General features: G+C 45.3%; 1 protein-coding gene across 6 annotated transcripts in view; it reads left to right on the top strand.

The window, feature by feature from the left end:
• The window catches only part of LOC109871531 (histone-lysine N-methyltransferase 2C), a 134,579-nt gene that overhangs the window by 41,024 nt on the left and 72,362 nt on the right, over positions 1–21,193 (top strand). For 4 of the 6 annotated variants that reach the window (XM_031807280.1, XM_031807282.1, XM_031807279.1 and 1 more), the window contains exons 12-14: positions 12,467–12,547; positions 12,827–13,884; positions 16,292–16,426. In XM_031807280.1, the coding sequence (XP_031663140.1) occupies positions 12,467–12,547; positions 12,827–13,884; positions 16,292–16,426 (1,274 nt within the window). The remainder of the gene's footprint in view (positions 1–12,466; positions 12,548–12,826; positions 13,885–16,291; positions 16,427–21,193) is intronic. The other 2 variants (XM_031807281.1, XM_031807283.1) reach the window with 2 other exon arrangements.

Below are 21,193 nucleotides of genomic sequence, written 5' to 3'. Positions count from 1 at the left end.
ATGTTTTGCAATGGAAAACAAAAGTCTGCTGTTATTTGACAAATTAATACATTCTACAATGAGTTCAGAATTAGAAGTAGGCTTTCGGTCGAACTACCCTTGTTTCACTTCCCTGCAGAATGTGTCTTCTCTTGAGCACGACTCTGGCCTGGATTCCTCCTCATCTATTATACTTTAGCAGCAATGCTTTTATTCGCTACAGTTTCCATGGGCGACAAAGCTTCTTGCTCACATACTGTAGATTTAAGTAGTTTTTGTCCCCGATTTTGTGATATCCAATTGCGGTCCAATTATGATAGGCTGGACTATAGAACGAGTCAAAATTCACCCAAGGCTGAAAAATGTCAAAAGAACGTTGGCTAAGCTGGAACACTAGCGCGAGCCCATAGCAAATGAATGGAATCGAATGTTCGCAGAGCCTCTGGCTGGAGTGACGCTTAGAATTCCATTTAGCCTAAATGGCACCTAAAAATGTAACTTATAACTTTTTATTTTACCACTACAATCTGTTCTTAGGACGAAACTGAAAAAGAATAACTTAAAGTAAACGTCTGCAGTTTTTGATGGTGCCAAGTGTGCTTATGTCTGCATAACGAGGAAGTAGGGAAAAAATTGCAACTTTTGACTATTTCTGGTCTAGCGATCGATGACAGCTGAGTACACTGCCCAACCTTATGTAATTAGAAAGAGGAGATTATCCTGATTTAAAATGGTGTCCGCTTTGAAAAAAATCGGAATATATACATTGCGAGTTATTTGGCAAAATAGACAGATATACCTGTATTTCCCTATAGTAAATAATGGAACGACCTCAGAGTTCCATGAGTTCCATTTTTTGTTGTTTACATTTGAACTACAAACAACGTGGGCAGTTCTCATTGCCAACAATGGCAAAGCAGGGATTGTGACGTAGAACAATTAACTGGGAATTTTATTGGGGGGAAAAAACCATTGTTAAAAATGTCATATGTCCAGCCTAATTATGATCTTGTCTCATTGCTGCAACTCTCCAACGGACTCGGGAGAGGCGAAGGTAGAGTCATGCGTCCTCCCGAAACATGACCCGCCAAACTGTGCTCCTTAACACCCGCCCGCTTAACCTGGTAGCCAGCTGCACCAATGTGTCAGAGGAAACACCATTCAACTGATGACAGAAGTCAGCTTGCAGGCGCCTGACCCGCCACAAGGAGTCGATAGTGCGCGATGAGCCAAGTAAAGCCCCCCCAGGCCAAACCCTCCCCTAACCCGAATGGCGTTGGGCAAATTGTGCGCCGCCTTATGGGACTCCCGGTCACGGCCGGTTGTGACACAGACTGGTATCAATCCCGGGTCTGTAGTGACGCCTCTAGCACAGCGGCGCAGCCTAAGGACTGCTGCACCACTCGGGAGGCCCCATCACTGAGCTCTTCAGTAAGGCCATTCTACTTCCAATGTTTGTCTATGGAGATTGCATTGCTGTGTGCTCAATGTTATACACCTGTCAGCAACGGGTTGTGGCTGAAACAGCCGAATCCACTAATTTGACAGGATGTCCACATACTTTTGTGTAAATATAGTGTATGTTCATGTCATTGTCACTCAAAAATAATTGAAATGTAGTTGCTAGTAGACTAATGACAACGTTACAATGGTTAAAGTCGTTTATGTCGTTTTGGAAATAAAACCTCCCTGGCACTGCACTGCTTTAACACCTATTACCATAGGAAGCTTCTTCAAACAGTTTTGTCAACGAGCTGCACTTCATATACGGATTGAGAGGATCGAGTGTCTAGTAATTTGTCTAAATCTTCAAGGGGGCAGTAGCAAGCTAGGATACTTGTGCTTGCAGCTGACACATCGCAAGCCACTTTTGAGAAGCAAGCGAGAGAGGAAAAATGCCGACATCATGGCATCTTCAAACTTGGAGCTTGGAGGTATGTTTTAGTTTGAAGATGCCATGATGTCGGCATTTTTCCTCTCTCGCTTGCTTCTCAAAAGTGGCTTGCGATGTGTCAGCTGCAAGCACAAGTATCCTAGCTTGCTACTGCCCCCTTGAAGATTTAGACAAATTACTAGACACTCGATCCTCTCAATCCGTATATGAAGTGAGACACATTTGAAAGAAGTACTAAGTGACAAAAATGAGAATACTGAAAAGTACAGATGTTTCGGTATACCGTGCAACACTTATAGGTAGGGGTAAAGTGACTAGGCACCAGGATAGATAAACAGTAGCAGCATCATATGTGATGAGTCAAAAGGATTAGTGCAAAGAGGGTCAATGCAGAATGTCGGGGTAGCTATTTGGTTAACTTAACTAAGCTATTTAGTAGTCTTATGGCTTGGGGATAGAAGCTGTTCAGGGTTCTGTTGGTTCCAGACTTGGTGCATCGGGACCACTTGCCGTACAGTAGCAGAGAGAACACTCTGTGACTTGGGTAGCTGGAGTCTTTGACAATTTTTAGGGCCTTCCTCTGACACCACCTGGTATAGAGGTCCTGGGCGCTAGGGAGCTTGGCCCCAGTAATTGACTGGGTCGTACTCCGTACTAGGGCTGGGCGGTATACCGTATTTTACTATATTGTACTATACTGATGCACGGACCGGTTTGGGTTTTTACTTTCAAATGCTGTTATAGAAGGTGATGTTTGGTTTGTTAAATGTGATACGCTGTGTGTAACGTCTGTTTTTATAGTTTACTCCACTACTTGAGTCATCCCTCTCCACTCGCTCTCTCTCTCTCTCCATGCCGCTTTCCACACAGACCTAGTCCAATGACGGCTTACCGGGGAACAGTGGGTTAACTGCCTTGTTCAGGGGCTGAACATCAGATTCATACCTTGTCAGCTTGGGGATTCGATCTAGCAACCTTTCGGTTACTGGCCCAACACTCCAACCACTAGGCTACCCGCAGCCACATGCAACAATGTTGATGACAACGATGTTGTTTCCACTTTGATCTTAGTATAAATCCGCAAGCGTTCTATAATTACAATATTCATTTTTGTTTCTTACATCTGCAAACAGCTAGTTTGTATTTTCTTAGCAAGTTAAGCTAAATTGTGTTAGCTGGGATTGGCTAAGAATTGAGAGAGCCATGTGAATGAGAGGTGGCTGTGTAGCATGGCGATTGGCAACCAGGAGAAGGGAATTATAATTATTATATTCAGCCCAAGGGCATAATTGTTTTTATGGGGTATTACTGCCACAAGGGGGGCATGCTCGGGCCTCCGTTTGCTGTAGTCCACGAGCAGCTCCTTTGTCTTGGTGATGTTGAGGGAGAGGTTGTTGTCCTGGCACCACACGGCCAGTTCACTGACCAACTCTCTATAGGTGGTCTCATTGTCGGTGATCAGGCCTACCACTTCCCCAAACTGAATTACTGTTTTGGAGTCGTGTGCGGCCACGCAGTCGTGGGTGAACAGGAGGGGACTTACTAGGGCTGCACGAGGATTCGTGCAATTCATCGAAATTAAGATATTAACGTGCACTATCCATATCGCAATAGGCTGCGATTTTCTTGTTTCTTTGACATTCCATTAATACAACAACAACCAGACTAATATACCTCCTCCAATGAGATGTGCTAATTCGTTAATTCGCTCTACATTCACAGAGGATGCTGACCAATCACAAGTGGGCTCTCTCTCTGCATGGCATGCACACGCTCCCTGCTTAGAGCACACTGCTAGATGCTGGCAGGAGAGAAAGGGCTTTACCAAAGACCTTACAGTATAAGGTTTAGGAACTCTGTGGCTTTACCGCATGTGTGTCGGATACACGAGTGCTGCAGGTTCTAAAGAGAACGTCGATTTGGTGCCAAAGAAGGGCACTTCTTCAGTGGTATGGGAGTATTGCGGCTATAGACATACCGATATCAACTAAATGCAAGTGTTGTGCAAAAAGTCCCTCCGTTGTGGCGACAACGAGGCAACATTTATTATTTATTGAATAATTAAGAATAAACATCCTCAACTTTACGACAATTGCATAGTTACAACAACAAAAAAAGCGATCGACAGTTGCAATGCCCATCAGCCACAACCGGCACCCTATGTTAAACAGGCATTGATTGCCGATGCGTTTGGAAGTGTAACGCCCTATGAAAGAACATCCCGCGCAGGCACATAGAAATTACAGGCGCGATCACAGCCAAAGACACGGTTCCTATTTACACAGTCAGAGAAGACTACTTCATAAAGACGATGAAGGTGGACAGGAAATACAAGATTCCATCTCGCACATATTCACCATCCCAACACTGTACAACAAAAAATAAGGGAGATGATGAAACATGTCGCATTGAGTGACTGGACCAGAATCCAATGTTTTGGACACAAGCTGCACCAAATGTTACATGTTTTAAAGGCACTTTGCGTAAATAGAAAAAAGTATAAATCACTTTGATTTATAATTTGAATTATAATAATGATTAAGTCTACTTATACATAATTACACAATCATAAGATTTCTATTCAATCTGCAGCCTATTGTTGCCTGAATAAAGATCTTAGGTTATTTAAGAACTCATCATTTTAAAATGGTAACTCATGTTATTAATTCATTAATTACTGCTGCGATTAGTCAATAATGACTTTAAAGTCAATAATGATTATATAAAAAAAAAAGGTTAATATATGTAGGTGTAATAATCCTATCTATTATCATATGTAGCCTATAACAATGAAAAAATGTCATTTGGTTTTGTATTCAGTTAGCACAGAATGTATTAATTCATATGATATCATTTTAGAAGTGATGTTCTCTACCCTGACACTGGTTTGAAAATCACAATTGCAATATCTGGCCAAATCCTGCATTTTATCCAGTTGCACAGGGAGGTGTTCAGTCCCAGGGTCTGGAGCTAAGTGATGATCTTGTAGGGCGCTATGGTTTTGAATGCTGAGCTGTAGTCAATGAACAGCATTCTGACATAGGTGTTCCTCTTGTACAGGCGGGATACATAATTTAAACATTCACAGTGTAGGTTGGAAAAGTATGTGAACCCCTTGGCTAATGGTATTTCCCAAAGCTAATTAGAGTCAGGAGTCAGCTAACCTGGAGTCCAATCAATGAGATGAAATTGGAGATGTTGGTTAGAGCTGCCTTGCCCTATTAAAAAAAACTCACAAAATTTGAGTTTGCAAAATTTGAGTTTGCTGTACACAAGAAGCATTGCTTGATGTGAACCATGCCTCAAACAAAGGAGATCTTAGAAGACCTAAAGAATTGTTGACTTGCAAGAAGCTGGAAAGGGTTACCAAAGTATCTCTAAAAGCCTTGATGTTCATCAGTCCACAGTAAGACAAATTGTCTATAAATGGAGAACGTTCAGCACTGTTCCTACTCTCCCTAGGAGTGGCCGTCCTGCAAAGATGACTCCAAGTGCACAGCGGAATGCGTCATGAGGTTAAGAATCCTGGAGTGTCATCGAAGACTTACAGAAATCTCTGGAACATGCTAAAATCTCTGTTGATGGGTCTACAATACGTAAAACACTAAACACGAATGGTGTTCATGGTAGGACACCACGGAAGAAGCCAATGCTGTCCAAAAACATTGCTGCACGTCTGAAGTTTGCCAACTGCACCTGGATGTTCCACAGCGCTACTGGCAATATTTCTCGGACAGTTGAAACTACAGTTGAGTTGTTTGGAAGGAACACACAACACTGTGTGGAGAAAAAAAGGCACAGCACAGCGACATCAACCTCAACCCAACTGTATGGTGCAGGGAGCATCATGGTTTGGGGCTACCTTAGGGCCTGGACAGCTTGCTACCATTGACGGAAAAATGCATTCCCAAGTTTATCAAGACATTTTAAAGGGTAATGTTAGGCTATCTGGCCGCCAATTGAAGCTCGACAAAAGTTGGGTGACGCAACAGGACAACGACCTAATTCACAGAAGTAATGGCTTCAACAGAAGAAAATACGATTTCTGGAGTGGTCCATTCAGAGTCCTGACGTCAACCTGATTGAGATGCTGTGGCATGACCTCGAGAGCAGTTCACACCAGACATCCCAATAATATTACTGAACTGAAACCGTTTTGTAAAGAGGAATGGTCCAAAATTCCTCCTGACCGTTGTGCAGGTTTGATCCGCAACTACAGCAAATGTTTGGTTGAGGATATTGCTGCCAAAGGAGGGTCAACCAGTTATTAAATCCAAGGGGTCACATACTTTTCCCACCCTGCACTGTGAATGTTTACACGGTGTTCAATAAAGACATGAAAACAAATAATTGTTTGTTATTAGTATAAGCAGACTGTTTGTCTGTTGTGATCTAGATGAAAGTCAGATCAAATTTTATGACCAATTTATGCAGAAATCCAGGTATTTCCAAAGGGTTCACATACCTGTACTTAACACTGTAGGTAGGGGTAAAGTGACTATGCATAGATAATAAACTGAGTAGCAGCAGTGTATAAACAAAGGGGGTGTCAATGTAAATAGTCCAGGTGGCCATTTGATTAATTGGTACCGCTTTCCTTGCGGTAGCAGAAAGAGCAGTCTTTGGTGGCTGGAGTCTTTGATATTTTTTGGGCCCTCCTCTGACTCCGCCTAGTATATAGGTCCTGGATGGCAGGAGGTTTGGCCCCAGTGATGTACTGGGCCATACGCACTACCCTCTGTAGCGACTGAAGGTCTAATGCCGAGCAGTTGCTATACCAGGCGGCAATGAAACCGGTCAGGATGCTCTCGATTGTGCAGCTGTATAACTTTTTGCCAAATTATGCCAAATCTTTTCAGTGTCCTGAGGGGGAACTTATTGCACTCATTGATTAAGAGTGACCGGAGGTGGTGTACTCCTTAATGCCATTGGATAAAACACTGAACATATTCCAGTCTGTGCTAGCAAAACAGTCCTTTAGCTTAACATCCGCGTCTGACCACTTCCATATTGAGCGAGTCACTAGAACTTTCTGCTTTAGTTTTTGCTTGTAAGCAGGAATCAGGAGGATAGAATTATGGTAAGATGTACTAAAAGGATAGCGAGGGAGAGCTTTGTATGGACCTCTGTCTGCGAAGTAAATGTGGTCTAGAGGTTTTTTTCTTCTGGTTGCACGTGACATGCTGTTAGAAATTGGGTAAAATGGATTTAAGTTTCCCTGCATTAAATTTCCCGGCCACTAGGTGCGCCTTTCTGGATGAGCATGTTCTTACTTATAGCCTTATACAGCTTGATAAGTGCAGTCTTAGTGGTGGTAAATTGGTTTGTGGTGGTAAATTGACAGCTATGAATAATATAGATGAGAACTCTCTTGGTGGATTGTGTGGTCTACAGCTTATTATGAGGTGCTCAGTTGGGCAATACCTCAAGACTTCTTTAATATTAGACATGGCACCAGCCTTTATTGACAAATAGACACACACCCCCGACCCTCGTCTTACCAGACGTAGCTGCTCTGTCCTGCCGATGCACGGAAAACGCAGCCAGCTCTATCTGTGTCGTCTTTCAGCCACAACTCGGTGAAACATAAGATATTACCATTTTTTATGTCATGTTGGTAGGATAGTCTCGACCGTTTGTTTCATCCAGTTTGTTTTCCAGTGATTGCATGTTGTTCAGTAGAACCAATGGTAGTGGTTATTTACTCACTTGCCTACGAATCCTCACAAGGCACCCCGACCTTCACCGCCTGTATCTCCATCTTTTCTTCACCCGAATGACTGGGATTTGGGCCTTGTCTCCGGGAAGCACTATATCCTTCGCGTCAGACTCATTAAAGAAAAAATCTTTGTCCAGTTTGAGATGAGCAATCGCTGTTCTGATGTCCAGACACTCTTTTAGGTCATAAGAGACAGTAGCTGCAACGTTATGTACAAAATAAGTTACAAACAATGCGAAAACACAAGAAATAGCACAGTTGGTTAGGAGCCTGTAAAACGGCAGCCACCCCCTCCGGCGCCATTATAAAGTAGATGTGAGTGCGTAGTCATTTAGACAGGTTACCTTTGAGTTCTTGGGTACAGGGACAATGGTGGTCTGCTTGAAACATGAAGGTATTACAGGCTGGGTCAGGGAGAGTTTGAAAATGTTAGTAAAGACACCCGCCAGCTGGTCCTCATGCTCTGAGTACGCATGCTCTGAGTATGCATTCTGGTAATCCATCTGGCCTCGCGGCCTTGTGAATGTTGACCTGTTTAAAAGTCTTACTCACATTGGCTACAGAGAGCTAGATCACACAATCGTCCTCAACTGCTGATGCTCTCATGCATCGTTCAGTGTTGCTTGCCTTGAAGTGAGCATCGAAGGCATTTAGCTCCTCTGGTAGGCTGGTGTCACTGGGCAGCCTGCGGCTAGGTTTCTCTTTGTAGTCCATGATAGTTTGCAAGCCCTTCCACATCCGACGAGTGTCAAAACCGGCGTTACCTGTTTGATGGCTCCACGGAGGTCGTGTCGGGATTTCTTACAAGCGTCCTGATTATTGTCCCGCTCTTTGAAAGTGCCAGCTCTAGCCTTTAGCTCAGTGTGGATGTTTCCTGTAATCCATGGATTTTGGTTGGGATATGTACGTACAGTCACTGTGGGGAAGATGTCATTGGTGCACTTATTAATGTAGCAGGTGAATGAGCTGCAGGGTATATTACAGTGGGTTCTAACCTGGATGTCCACCGTCTGCTGTGGAGGGAGGGGAGCGGTGCTGATGACAGATAACCAGGCAGTGAGTTGTCCAAGATTCTGATCCATCGCCTATGTGGCTTTTAAAAACACCCCTGAGTTGATCCCCTCTCTTTACCACTCACACTCTCTTGCGATTATACACACACACACACACACAAAGGGGAGCAGATCACTTTAGAATCCTGTATGTCTGTGTGTGGCTCCTGTCCTAAGTAGCAGTGCTTTTGTTTTATTGCGATGCTGCTTGGAGAGAGGCTGGTGATTATGATGGTAAAAACCTCTAGGGGCCTTGATCTACTAGCATTTCATCTCCATTGATTGGAGGAGCGGAGCCTCCCTCGAGAGGCCTGAGGCTGAACACCAAGGGCTATAGCACTAGGTCATACTAGATGTTTGGTTTAGCTCCGAATTCAGCCGCCACATACCTCCTGTCTACTGTCTGGCCCCTACATCCTCTCCTCCATTCACTGCCCCTCCGGTCTCACACCTGTCGAAACTTCATCAACTCTACACTCTCTGTTGATCGGTCAGCCATTCAAATGTCATATTGACAGCTTTTGGCATATGTTTGATGCTCTTGTCTTGTCCTCAGATGAGGGAAGTCATTCACAATGTAGGCTACGTATCCAATCACTGCTCCCAGACAGGTTTACCAAATGTCCTTTCAGGCCTATACATATGTGTATGTTTGGTGCTGGGCTATATGCTAGCTGTGGTGTTGCATAGGCTAGCTAAACATTGGCTTTGTGGGATCATGGCACTACAAGCCAATCTCCTCCTGGCCCACCTGCCACCCAGTGTAAAGTTAATTAAGGTTATTAAAATGAGCTGTGGATACCTGTCCAGATCCTTCTCATCCACTCATGGCTTAGCAGCAGGCTTATCATGAATCTAATGACAGACATACCGCCTACTGTCAGATCCATGGTGTGAACTCTAATTAAATATGACACGATGATGGCTTATCTGTGTAAAATAGAGCTGTGTGTGTGTGTCTACAATCGCTTCCTTCTGCAAGGAGACAAGGGGAATAAGGATTTGATAACAATCTGCAGTAAGGGTTCATGATGACAGTAATCAGCAGTAAGGGTTTGATAACGATAACACAAACCCCTCTGTAGTGTTTGTACGAAGGATACAAGGATGCTTGAAATGCTCGCTCATCTCGTAATTGACTCTGGGTGTTGAGGCCCAGATATGCTTGTGTTGTGAGCTGCACAGTCATCAGAGTTCAGACCTTGATATGCAGGTTGTCATGGTTACTCAAAGTCCTTTCCGAGTAGAGAAATGCTCAGCAGGTGCATGTTGTGTGTTTGCTAGGGATGGGATCATTAGAGCGGGGATGCTGTGGGAACTTGTGAAATGTCAGGGACTGTTTGTAGTTTGTATTAAGCTGTCAGCAGGAATTCTGAGGGTAGGTGGGATGAGCTACCGGAGTATGTGTGTAAGAATGCATTGATGATGATTACAAAGTTGATTGTAGCTACACGCAGTCCATTGTTTTCTAACGTTGCTTGGATTTCCAAGCAACCATTGCTTTCTTTGAGTGAGCACCACAGGCTCTGTTCTCCAGTTTACTTTTTTTGTGCAGCAGCTGGAGTTGAGAAACCTGAGGTGTTTAACAGCCTGCAGCTCAGGTCTGTTAACCTCAGCCAATATTGAGTTTATAAAATCCTCCTATCTGGTGTTGGCCTAGATGGATGACTGTCTTTTCCATGAGGAAATTAGGGCTTTTTATGTGACAGATTCATGACTTAGTAATGGATTATTGGGTTACTTTGAGGGCACTTGGCTGGGAATCTGCACGTCTCAGTGGTTCAGTTCTGTGTGTGAGGGGGACAGCCACCGCAATCAAAGACTGCTAGCTAGGATTGACGTTACAAATCAAAGCTATGCGTCTTTGGCTGTTGGAACTAGGAGTGGGATTTGAAATAATGCCCAGTTAAAACTGACTCTGTTCACTGCCAATAAGCCTGCTGGGCATCTAATATTTCTGCCTGTATTAGCCCACTTTTTATTTCTCTCTCTGGCTCTCACTCTCTCGCTCACACATTCAATTTAATTTGCTTTATTGGCATGACGTAACAATGTACATATTGCGAAGCGTACTTTGGAAATGATTAATTAGCAACAACAGCATAAAAAAAATACAAATCAAAATGTCACTAACCAGGACAATCAGTAACAACCGTCTCTCTTTCTCGCTCTCTCTCCCCCTCTGTTTCTCGCTCTCTCTCCCCCTCTGTTTCTCGCTCTCTCTCCCCCTCTGTTTCTCGCTCTCTCTCCCCCTCTGTTTCTCGCTCTCTCTCCCCCTCTGTTTCTCGCTCTCTCTCCCCCTCTGTTTCTCGCTCTCTCTCCCCCTCTGTTTCTCGCTCTCTCTCCCCCTCTGTTTCTCGCTCTCTCTCCCCTCTGTTTCTCGCTCTCTCTCCCCCTCTGTTTCTCTCTCTCTCTCCCCCTCTGTTTCTCGCTCTCTCTCCCCCTCTGTTTCTCGCTCTCTCTCCCCCTCTGTTTCTCGCTCTCTCTCCCCCTCTGTTTCTCGCTCTCTCTCCCCCTCTGTTTCTCGCTCTCTCTCCCCCTCTGTTTCTCGCTCTCTCTCCCCCTCTGTTTCTCGCTCTCTCTCCCCCTCTGTTTCTCGCTCTCTCTCCTCCTCTGTTTCTCGCTCTCTCTCCCCCTCTGTTTCTCGCTCTCTCTCCCCCTCTGTTTCTCGCTCTCTCTCCCCCTCTGTTTCTCGCTCTCTCTCCCCCTCTGTTTCTCGCTCTCTCTCCCCCTCTGTTTCTCGCTCTCTCTCCCCCTCTGTTTCTCGCTCTCTCTCCCCCTCTGTTTCTCGCTCTCTCTCCCCCTCTGTTTCTCGCTCTCTCTCCCCCTCTGTTTCTCGCTCTCTCTCCCCCTCTGTTTCTCGCTCTCTCTCCCCCTCTGTTTCTCGCTCTCTCTCCCCCTCTGTTTCTCGCTCTCTCTCCCCCTCTGTTTCTCGCTCTCTCTCCCCCTCTGTTTCTCGCTCTCTCTCCCCCTCTGTTTCTCGCTCTCTCTCCTCCTCTGTTTCTCGCTCTCTCTCCCCCTCTGTTTCTCGCTCTCTCTCCCCCTCTGTTTCTCGCTCTCTCTCCCCCTCTGTTTCTCGCTCTCTCTCCCCCTCTGTTTCTCGCTCTCTCTCCCCCTCTGTTTCTCGCTCTCTCTCCCCCTCTGTTTCTCGCTCTCTCTCCCCCTCTGTTTCTCGCTCTCTCTCCCCCTCTGTTTCTCGCTCTCTCTCCCCCTCTGTTTCTCGCTCTCTCTCCCCCTCTGTTTCTCGCTCTCTCTCCCCCTCTGTTTCTCGCTCTCTCTCCCCCTCTGTTTCTCGCTCTCTCTCCCCCTCTGTTTCTCGCTCTCTCTCCCCCTCTGTTTCTCGCTCTCTCTCCCCCTCTGTTTCTCGCTCTCTCTCCCCCTCTGTTTCTCGCTCTCTCTCCCCCTCTGTTTCTCGCTCTCTCTCCCCCTCTGTTTCTCGCTCTCTCTCCCCCTCTGTTTCTCGCTCTCTCTCCCCCTCTGTTTCTCGCTCTCTCTCCCCCTCTGTTTCTCGCTCTCTCTCCCCCTCTGTTTCTCGCTCTCTCTCCCCCTCTGTTTCTCGCTCTCTCTCCCCCTCTGTTTCTCGCTCTCTCTCCCCCTCTGTTTCTCGCTCTCTCTCCCCCTCTGTTTCTCTCCCTTCTTTTTGTCTATCATTTTCACTCCATTAATGTTTAATTATGTCCATATCTTGTGATGAAAATGATGACTCCAATCTTTACCTACATAATATGTCATTTTGTAAGAGGCTGAGTCTGGACAAATGAACAGTTGGTGGTGGGTTTCAGGTTGGTCTCTCACTGCTATAATTCACTGCTTCTCTCCCAGGCATCTCAGTGGGAGCAGCTGCTGTGGAGCAAGGGACTGATGAGGTGTCTATCAACAAGGACCTGGGCCAGTTACATCCAGGTTAGGTTCATAGCCTGCTTTGCTAGTCCATCAATGTATCAAGAATATTTGTTCTGCTCTTACTCAGCCTATAGTTCGTTCTCTACTTCTACTTTAATATCCCCTCACAGCATAAAAGCGATAATTTTTTAAAATAGGCCTTTCACCATCTAAGGCAACTTCTCTTATGTGAAAATATTGGTTTAAATTCCAAATGGTACAGCCTTTGTCATCTGTTGGTTTTCATTATGATATTTTACTGACGGGTCGTGTGATGTCTATCTCTGTTCATTTCCTTAGAAATGCAACCAGCAGCGGAGACCCATGTTCCTTCAACAAAGAGTCCTGAGTCTCCCAGGCTGACCAAGCAGGAGCCTGAGAAACAACCCCTGTCAGCCCAGGTGTCAAGAGAGCCAGAGCAGCCACAGGATGTAACAGGACTGACCAAGCAGGAGCCTGAGAAACAACCCCTGCCAGCCCAGGTGTCAAGAGAGCCAGAGCAGCCACAGGATGTAACAGGAATGACCAAGCAGGAGCCTGAGAAACAACCCCTGTCAGCCCAGGTGTCAAGAGAGCCAGAGCAGCCACAGAATGTAACAGGAATGACCAATCAGGAGCCTGAGAAACAAGCCCTGCCAGCCCAAGTGTCAAGAGAGCCAGAGCAGCCACAGGACGTAACAGGAATGACCAATCAGGAGCCTGAGAAACAAGCCCTGCCAGCCCAGGTGTCAAGAGAGCCAGAGCAACCACAGGATGTAACAGGACTGACCAAGACAGTAAAGACAGAACCTTTCTCTGAAAACAGGGCATTAAAACCCAGCACAGAGGACATCATGACCCCGCCCACCAACACCAAAGAACCAACTACCGCCTCCGTAATCATCAAGGAAGAACCCATGGAGGTGTCGGCTTCTGATAATTCAGGAGTAGAACAAGTGGAAGGTCCTTCTAGTCTGGAGACAGCAATGAAGGCTAGGAGGGAGAGGAAAGGGGAACCTATGTCTGAGGCACTGGCTGGTGGGGCTTTGGAGGGGGCCTGCGCCTTGGAAGAGATGGACACCACCCCCGAGACTGAGAACAAGCCTAAACTCTCCCATCACAGTCCCCCCATCGAGGAGAAGCCTTACAAGACATCCATGGAAAGACTGGCAGAGATGGCTGCCTCCCCTACCCACTCCTCCCCTAGGACCATGGGGCCCTCTCCTAGGGAGCCTCCCCTCCACGCCCACCCTGCCCCAGGGGAACACAGCAGCAGCGTCCCCTCCACCACCCTCATACTTCTCACCCCTAAGATCGGCATGGGCAAGCCAGCCATCTCCAAGAGGAAGTTCTCCCCAGGCAGACCCAGGGTGAAGCAGGTAATTCTGTGGGTGTTGGGTGCTCTTGTCTTAGATCCAAATCTTGACGTGTTATTCTTAGAGTTGTATCCCAGGGCTTCAAAATCTATTTCAGAATCTTTTTTTTGTGTGTAATATATGATGTATTATTTATGTATTATCTAGGCTTATGTCTTTTATTTTCAAAGAGAATCTAAAAAATCAAAGGTTGAAATCTCTGGAGAGGAACCATAATTGTGTGATCCTCTAGGTTGGTCATTCTGTGGTTGAGTGTGTTGAATGATGAGAGGAGGAGAAGCTTTCTGAGTGCTCTGCCCCAGAGCGGTGGATTGGCTATGATGTCAGTGGTTTGGAATATGTTAAAAACGGGTGTTGCTGCTACAGAGGACACTTAACCCAGAGAACTTGCCAGTTGTGGCAGTTGAGAACCGTTGAGTCCTGTGTGTTTGATGTCGGGTTATTGGCCAAACTGTATCGTCAGCAGAGACCACGGCTGTTCTCACCCTCCCGCCTCAATTTTCACTTGAGCTGAATCCCAAATAGCCCATCCCCCTCAATTTGCACGCTCGTGCTCACCGCCACCATATGCACAAGTGTCCCAAAGTTGAGGGAGTGAAAATGATCAAGGGGCTAATTAGACCCGCAGACAGCCACTGCGGCCTCCAGAGTGAAGTGCTATCCCAACACGCACCATAGGTTTGGAGTCTGCACAACATCACACAAAAGAATTGAGAGGCATGACTAATCCTCTGACTCATGTTTGTTTGTGTCTGATTTTGAGTCTTGACAGGTTAAACAGGTGAAATAACCACTTCATTTGGGAGGTAGCCTAACTGTTGCTGAGGTTTATATCTTGTGCAACCATAGGGGGAATTTGTTCATTAGAATTTCATGCTCGTTTTATTATTACATTTGGAATTGCATCATACAGGTCGCCAGTGTGTCCCAAAGTTGATGCGTTTATTGATCCCCTCGCCACTTTATATACGTCACCCTCCGACTTTCGCCAACAACACGTGACAACGGGGGGCCCTCCGAACAAGTTTTTAGGGGTGAGAGGGCCTGGTTTTGGATTCCCTGATGGTGTGTCTGAAGAATACTGATGGTGAGTCTGAAGAATAGTTAGGTTCCCACACTGCAGAATGAGAATTGAATATTAGTACGGCCTATTCCTTAGGCCATATGCAAACACCACCTACCAAGAACCTTACACACCATACCCCACCTCTACACTTTGCCTGTTCATTCTGATCCACTCTGTAAACACCCACCACCTTATGTACACACACTGCCCCACTGCCCTATAGGAGCACACTGCCAACATGTATAGACAATAGTAACAGGCTACTTTATATACATCCCCATATCCCCATATGCAATCCCACAGTATAACTTCAAGCTGTGTCACCTGTCCTAGACTAGTATCCAATTTCCATGGTATTCCTAGTACATGTTTTATGTGCTGAAGGCAGTCCATCTCTGATGATGGCTACAAGCCTGTTCTCATTCTCCTTAGAATACCTTCATTAGGGCTTTGTTAATCCCCCCCACCCCCCCCAAACACACTTTCATCAAGCCACTAATCAGAGACACAGTATGCGGGTTGGGTCAAATCCTAATAATACTGGGATATTAATCATACACATGGCTATGATATATTATGGATGAGGCTGAGGAGAGTTTAGCCTTGCAACGTCGTGCTTTTCTCTCCAGATATATCCTATTGCTTAAATAAACGCTGTGTGTAGACAGACTAATTTGTTAGATCAGGCCTGGGGGAGATCAAATGTAGGCTTGAATAGAGTGGGATCCTGTGTAGTCCGATTTGGTGTCTTCAAGTCTGTGCTTCTGCCTCGGAAGAGCCATGCGCTATCAGTCGTGCAGTCCGACGCAACCAGGTGGTGTTTTGTCAACAAGCCAGCGATATGAGTGAGGCAGTGACATGCGGTTGCCATGGCGAGAGGATGCTGTGGTCTCTTGCTCCTCTCCGTCCTGCTGCTGTTGCATGGTGCTGTTGCTTGTCTGAATTCAAGGTTGCTGCGCCGACTAACATGATTCTGCTTCACCTTTGCAAGCTCTCTCTGAACGTCTAGCTCGAAACAACATGCCTCAACTCGTGTGCATGAAAGATATCTTGGATTGGCTTCAATATAGAAAGTATCATGTGCATCATAATATCCTGGCTTTTTGCCCCAATCAGAATGTATAACAGCATCATTATTAGCGCCATATCTCTTACTTTGGGTGTGTTGAATGGTCCCAACAAGCTTCTTCAGCCACCAGCCTTTTAAACTCACTGCATCTGCCTGTTATGTTTTCATCTTTCTCTGGCTTTGTTTTTTAAGTTGCTGCATTTTGTCACCCTCCTTCTCCCCTCAATCCCTCCCTCTCTCACCCACCCAACCCGGCCCCCCTACCTGTACCTTAGGGCGCATGGCATGGGAGCCCCCATAGCAGTGTGAGCTCCCCCTCCTGGTCTCCAGACCAGCCAGAGGGGTGGAACGTCCCAAAGACCAGGCAGCTCTCGTCCGGCTGCGGCAGCCCTGCCTGGAGCATCAGAGTGGTAAATAACCGCGGCTCTCTCTGGGGACCAGACCTCCAGAACCACCACAGGGCCATGCCACAGCAGTCTTCTGCTTACCTTAGGCTATGTGAAGTGCACTGGCAGAGTGATGCTTGATGTCACTGTGTTATTGGTGGACTTTCACAATGAATCATTCAACTAACACTGTCACCAGAGGAGAGGAGACTGTGGTAAATTCACATTGACAGGCTAATAACGGTGAATGAGAACCTGTAGTAGCCTAATACGACTCATCCTTATTAATGGCAAAATGTTTAACTTTTTATCCACTAGAGAGGATCTCTTGCTAGGCTTTGTACTTGTAATATTAACCCAATTCACAATGCTATATCTTGGCCTTCCTTTGCAGCCTGAGGTTTAACCTGTGTTTGTTTGTTGCCTGTTTGTTTAATTGTTTGTTTCGTTTGTCATACTTTTGTGGGTGAGTTTGGGGCGGGATGGAGATTTTTTTTAAATGGGCTGTGTGGGCACTTAGGCCTGCCCAAGTGGATGCTGCAATCTGTCTCCATGGTGACATTAGTGTTACACACTGGCGCTAAGTGAGGTAGTAATTGCTGGGTCTTGGCATGCGTTTTGGGCAGGTTAAGCAGCACCATACTGTGTCAATCAGGTTGTCAGACCGCTGGGGGGTGTGAAGAGACTGGACTGGGGAATCGGGGAGGAGGGATTTGGGGGGGAAGATTCACAGAATGTAGACTCGTTTGACAGTCGTGATTAGGCCCCAGCAGCCACCACCACCAGAAAAGTGTTGACAGCATAATGGAGTTCAAATGGCCAGAATAACATTAGAGAGGTCCTCTGTCAACAGCCTGGACAGAGAGCCTGTACACTTGCTGTGTTACAAAGGCTGTCTCTCATAGTGCTGAGCGATTTAACCAACATTTTGTTTAGTTGTAGTTTTTTAAACAACTAATTGACCGATGTAGGTTCAATAATTTTTTATTACATGTAATTTTTTTTGTGAGCTCAATGCACGCATTGATCCCGCCTGAACTGTGCAATGTAGCAGGGCGTTGTTTCCAATAGGCCAATATTCTACATAGTTTAGTGCATAAAATGTGGTAATTAACTACAATGACCATAGTCCATTGCACATCTACTTGTCCGGCCTGTGTTTTTTTTGTGAGCTCAATGCACGCATTGATCCAGCCTGAACTGTGCAATGTAGCAGGGCGTTGTTTCCAATAGGCCAATATTCTACATAGTTTAGTGCATAAAATGTGGTAATTAACTACAATGACCATAGTCCATTGCACATCTACTTGTCCGGCCTGTGTTTTTTTTGTGAGCTCAATGCACGCATTGATCCCGCCTGAACTGTGCAATGTAGCAGGGCGTTGTTGTTTCCAATAGGCCAATATTCTACATAGTTTAGTGCATAAAATGTGGTAATTAACTACAATGACCATAGTCCATTGCACATCTACTTGTCCGGCCTGTGTTTTTTTTGTGAGCTCAATGCACGCATTGATCCCGCCTGAACTGTGCAATGTAGCAGGGCGTTGTTGTTTCCAATAGGCCAATATTCTACATAGTTTAGTGCATAAAATGTGGTAATTAACTACAATGACCATAGTCCATTGCACATGTACTTGTCCGGCCTGTGTTTCTTTTACACCTGCTACAGAAGAGACAGAAGAATGCATGATCGTGAGGGGATATTGAGAAACAACAGGAAAGTAATTATGCTTTTGCAAGTTGATCAACTTGTAAATGGGGCGGCAGGGTAGCCTAGTGGTTAAGAACGTTGGACTAGTAAGGTTGCAAGTTCAAACCCCAGAGCTGACATGGTACAAATCTGTCGTTCTGCCCCTGAACAGGCAGTTAACCCACTGTTCCTAGGCCGTCATTGAAAATAAGAATTTGTTCTTAACTGACTTGCCTAGTTAAATAAAGGTACAATCAAAAAAAAAAAAAAACTCACTTTTGAGAAAATCATGTTCAATGTTTTAGTACTACTATTGGAGAGCCTTTCTTTGTCTATACCAGGTACTTCCCCAGGGGTACGCGCAATTCCGTCGGGGGTACGCCAAATAAAAATGTGATTCACATTTCCAAACAGTACATTTATATTTTCCAATGGGGCTATACATTTGGGTGACTTTTTTTTCTTCTTTCACCTGAATAGCCTCGTTTCACTGCCAAAAATAAAATCAAACCATCTAGTATTCAGCGAAATAACAACACAATGTCAAATACAGGTAGCCTAGTCAAATAATTAATATCCAATCACATTAACTGTTACTCTCTCATGGGAATTCCACTAACGGTCCGTATGTAGCCAAACGTAGCTGCTGCTCATTCAGTTTGCTCCAAAATTGATAAAGGGTTAAAATAAGTAAGGCCCGTGTCCATAGAGATGCATGCCAGCTCTACTGGTAGTACTGCTACTACCAGCAGTACTACACCTGCACCTGTCGACGACACAAGTTGTTCTGCTTCCAGGAGCACATCCAATGACAGCATCAGTAATTCTACATTTGTTGCTAGCCCAGCTAGCATAGACGCTGACAGTTGTGAGTCTGATGCAGCCGAAGAGCTACTGCCCCCTTAACCGGGAAAGCACCGAACAACAGACAGGGTCATTGGACCATCAGAGGCGCAAATATTTTGAGAGCTACATTGATTTGGGGTTCACTTATATTGGGAGTAGTGCCTTTCCTCAGCCACAGTGTGTTATATGTGCAAAAGTACTATCTCACAACTCGATGAAACCTTCACTCTTGCGCAGACATTTAGAAACAAACATGCCAATTTGAAAAATAAGTCACAGGGGTTTTTGAGCGACTGTTATATGTCTGTTAAGTTTATGGGGGGTCAATTAAGGAAGACTTCCCTCCTGCAAACCGCTGGAAACCAGGACAACAGGAGAGGATATTTTTAAAGTACTGGACAGCTTTGTGACATCAAATGGACTTTGGTGGTCAAGGTGTGTTGGTATCTGTACAATTACGTAGGTACTTTCCCGAAACTGATGACACAAACAACTGGATTTGTTATCTCTTTTATGCCCTGCCTCCAGTCCACTTACCGATATCTGAATAAGAGAGCCTCATCGAGATTGTAACAAGCGGTTCTGTTGAAAAATTTAATTTAATCAGAAGCCACTGACAGATTTCTGGATTGGGCTGCGCTCAGTGTATCCTGCCTTGGCAAATTGCACTGTTTAGACACTGATGCCCTTTGCAACCACATACCTATGTGAGAGTGGATTCTCAGCCCTCACTAGCATGAAATCTAAATACAGGCACAGACTGTGTGGAAAATGAATTATACAACTGAACATTGCAGGGTTATGTGCATCCTTTCAAGCACACCCTTCTCATTAACCTGTGGTGAGTTATTCACACCCTTCTCATTAACCTGTGGTGAGTTATTCACACCCTCCTCATTAACCTGTGGTGAGTTATTCACACCCTCCTCATTAACCTGTGGTGAGTTATTCACACCCTCCTCATTAACCTGTGGTGAGTTATTCACACCCTTCTCATTAACCTGTGGTGAGTTATTCACACCCTTCTCATTAACCTGTGGTGAGTTATTCACACCCTTCTCATTAACCTGTGGTGAGTTATTCACACCCTTCTCATTAACCTGTGGTGAGTTATTCACACCCTTCTCATTAACCTGTGGTGAGTTATTCAAACCCTTCTCATTAACCTGTGGTGAGTTATTCACACCCTTCTCATTAACCTGTGGTGAGTTATTCACACCCTTCTCATTAACCTGTGGTGAGTTATTCACACCCTTCTCATTAACCTGTGGTGAGTTATTCACACCCTTCTCATTAACCTGTGGTGAGTTATTCACACCCTTCTCATTAACCTGTGGTGAGTTATTCACACCCTTCTCATTAACCTGTGGTGAGTTATTCACACCCTTCTCATTAACCTGTGGTGAGTTATTCACAATTGTTGATGAACAAAAGTTTTATATGTAAGATGGCTAAATAAAAAGCTAAATTATTGATTATTATTATTTGTGACCTGGTCCTATAAGAGCTCATTGTCACTTCCAACGAGCCGGGTTGTGACAACTCACACTCATTCTTATGTTTAATAAATGTATCGTATAGTGTGTGTGTGTGGCAAGGATGGCAAATAACATTTGAGAGTGCGCTGACCCTGGTGCTAGAGGGGTCATGCAGCTGGAGGTTGAATGTTTGAAGGGGTACGGGACTATAAAAAGTTGGGGAACCACTGGTCTATACCCATTCAGCATTGTTCACACCCTCTTAAGCCTTAGGTGGGGCTATCTCTTTAAGTGTTGATCGGAACGTTCTTCACTAACATCTAAGACATCTGAGAGAGAACAGCTCACTGAACATTACTCGCCCAAGCAGAGCTGGTTAGGCTGTTATGTTATCCAGACCATTGGTGACTGCAACTGTGCTGTCAGATTGTCCATTTGTAAATTCAGAGCATTTCGTGTTGAGGGCACACTGGACACTGGCCAATAAGTAGGGTTGATCCGAAAGCTCTGACCTCACAACGACAGTCAAGCACCCAAGCTAACTGGCTAACATTGGCTAGCTACTTCCAGACACATAATGAGAACACCCCACTCGGATCATTTTACTCCCTCTAGCAGAGCTGGTTCGGCTGTTTTCATGTTATCCAGAGCGTTTGTGACTAACTGTGCTGCTGGCAACAATTTAATTACGCTTTGTTGCGTTTACTTTGGCAGACCAATCCCTACTCCTCTCTTGGCATGTCCAGCCCACTCATTATCTCAGCCAATCATGAC

Source organism: Oncorhynchus kisutch, linkage group LG27, assembly GCF_002021735.2.
Source record: "Oncorhynchus kisutch isolate 150728-3 linkage group LG27, Okis_V2, whole genome shotgun sequence".
Lineage (NCBI taxonomy): Eukaryota > Metazoa > Chordata > Actinopteri > Salmoniformes > Salmonidae > Oncorhynchus > Oncorhynchus kisutch.
Note: the sequence above shows the minus strand (reverse complement) of the source record. Positions and strands in the feature narration are given on the sequence as shown.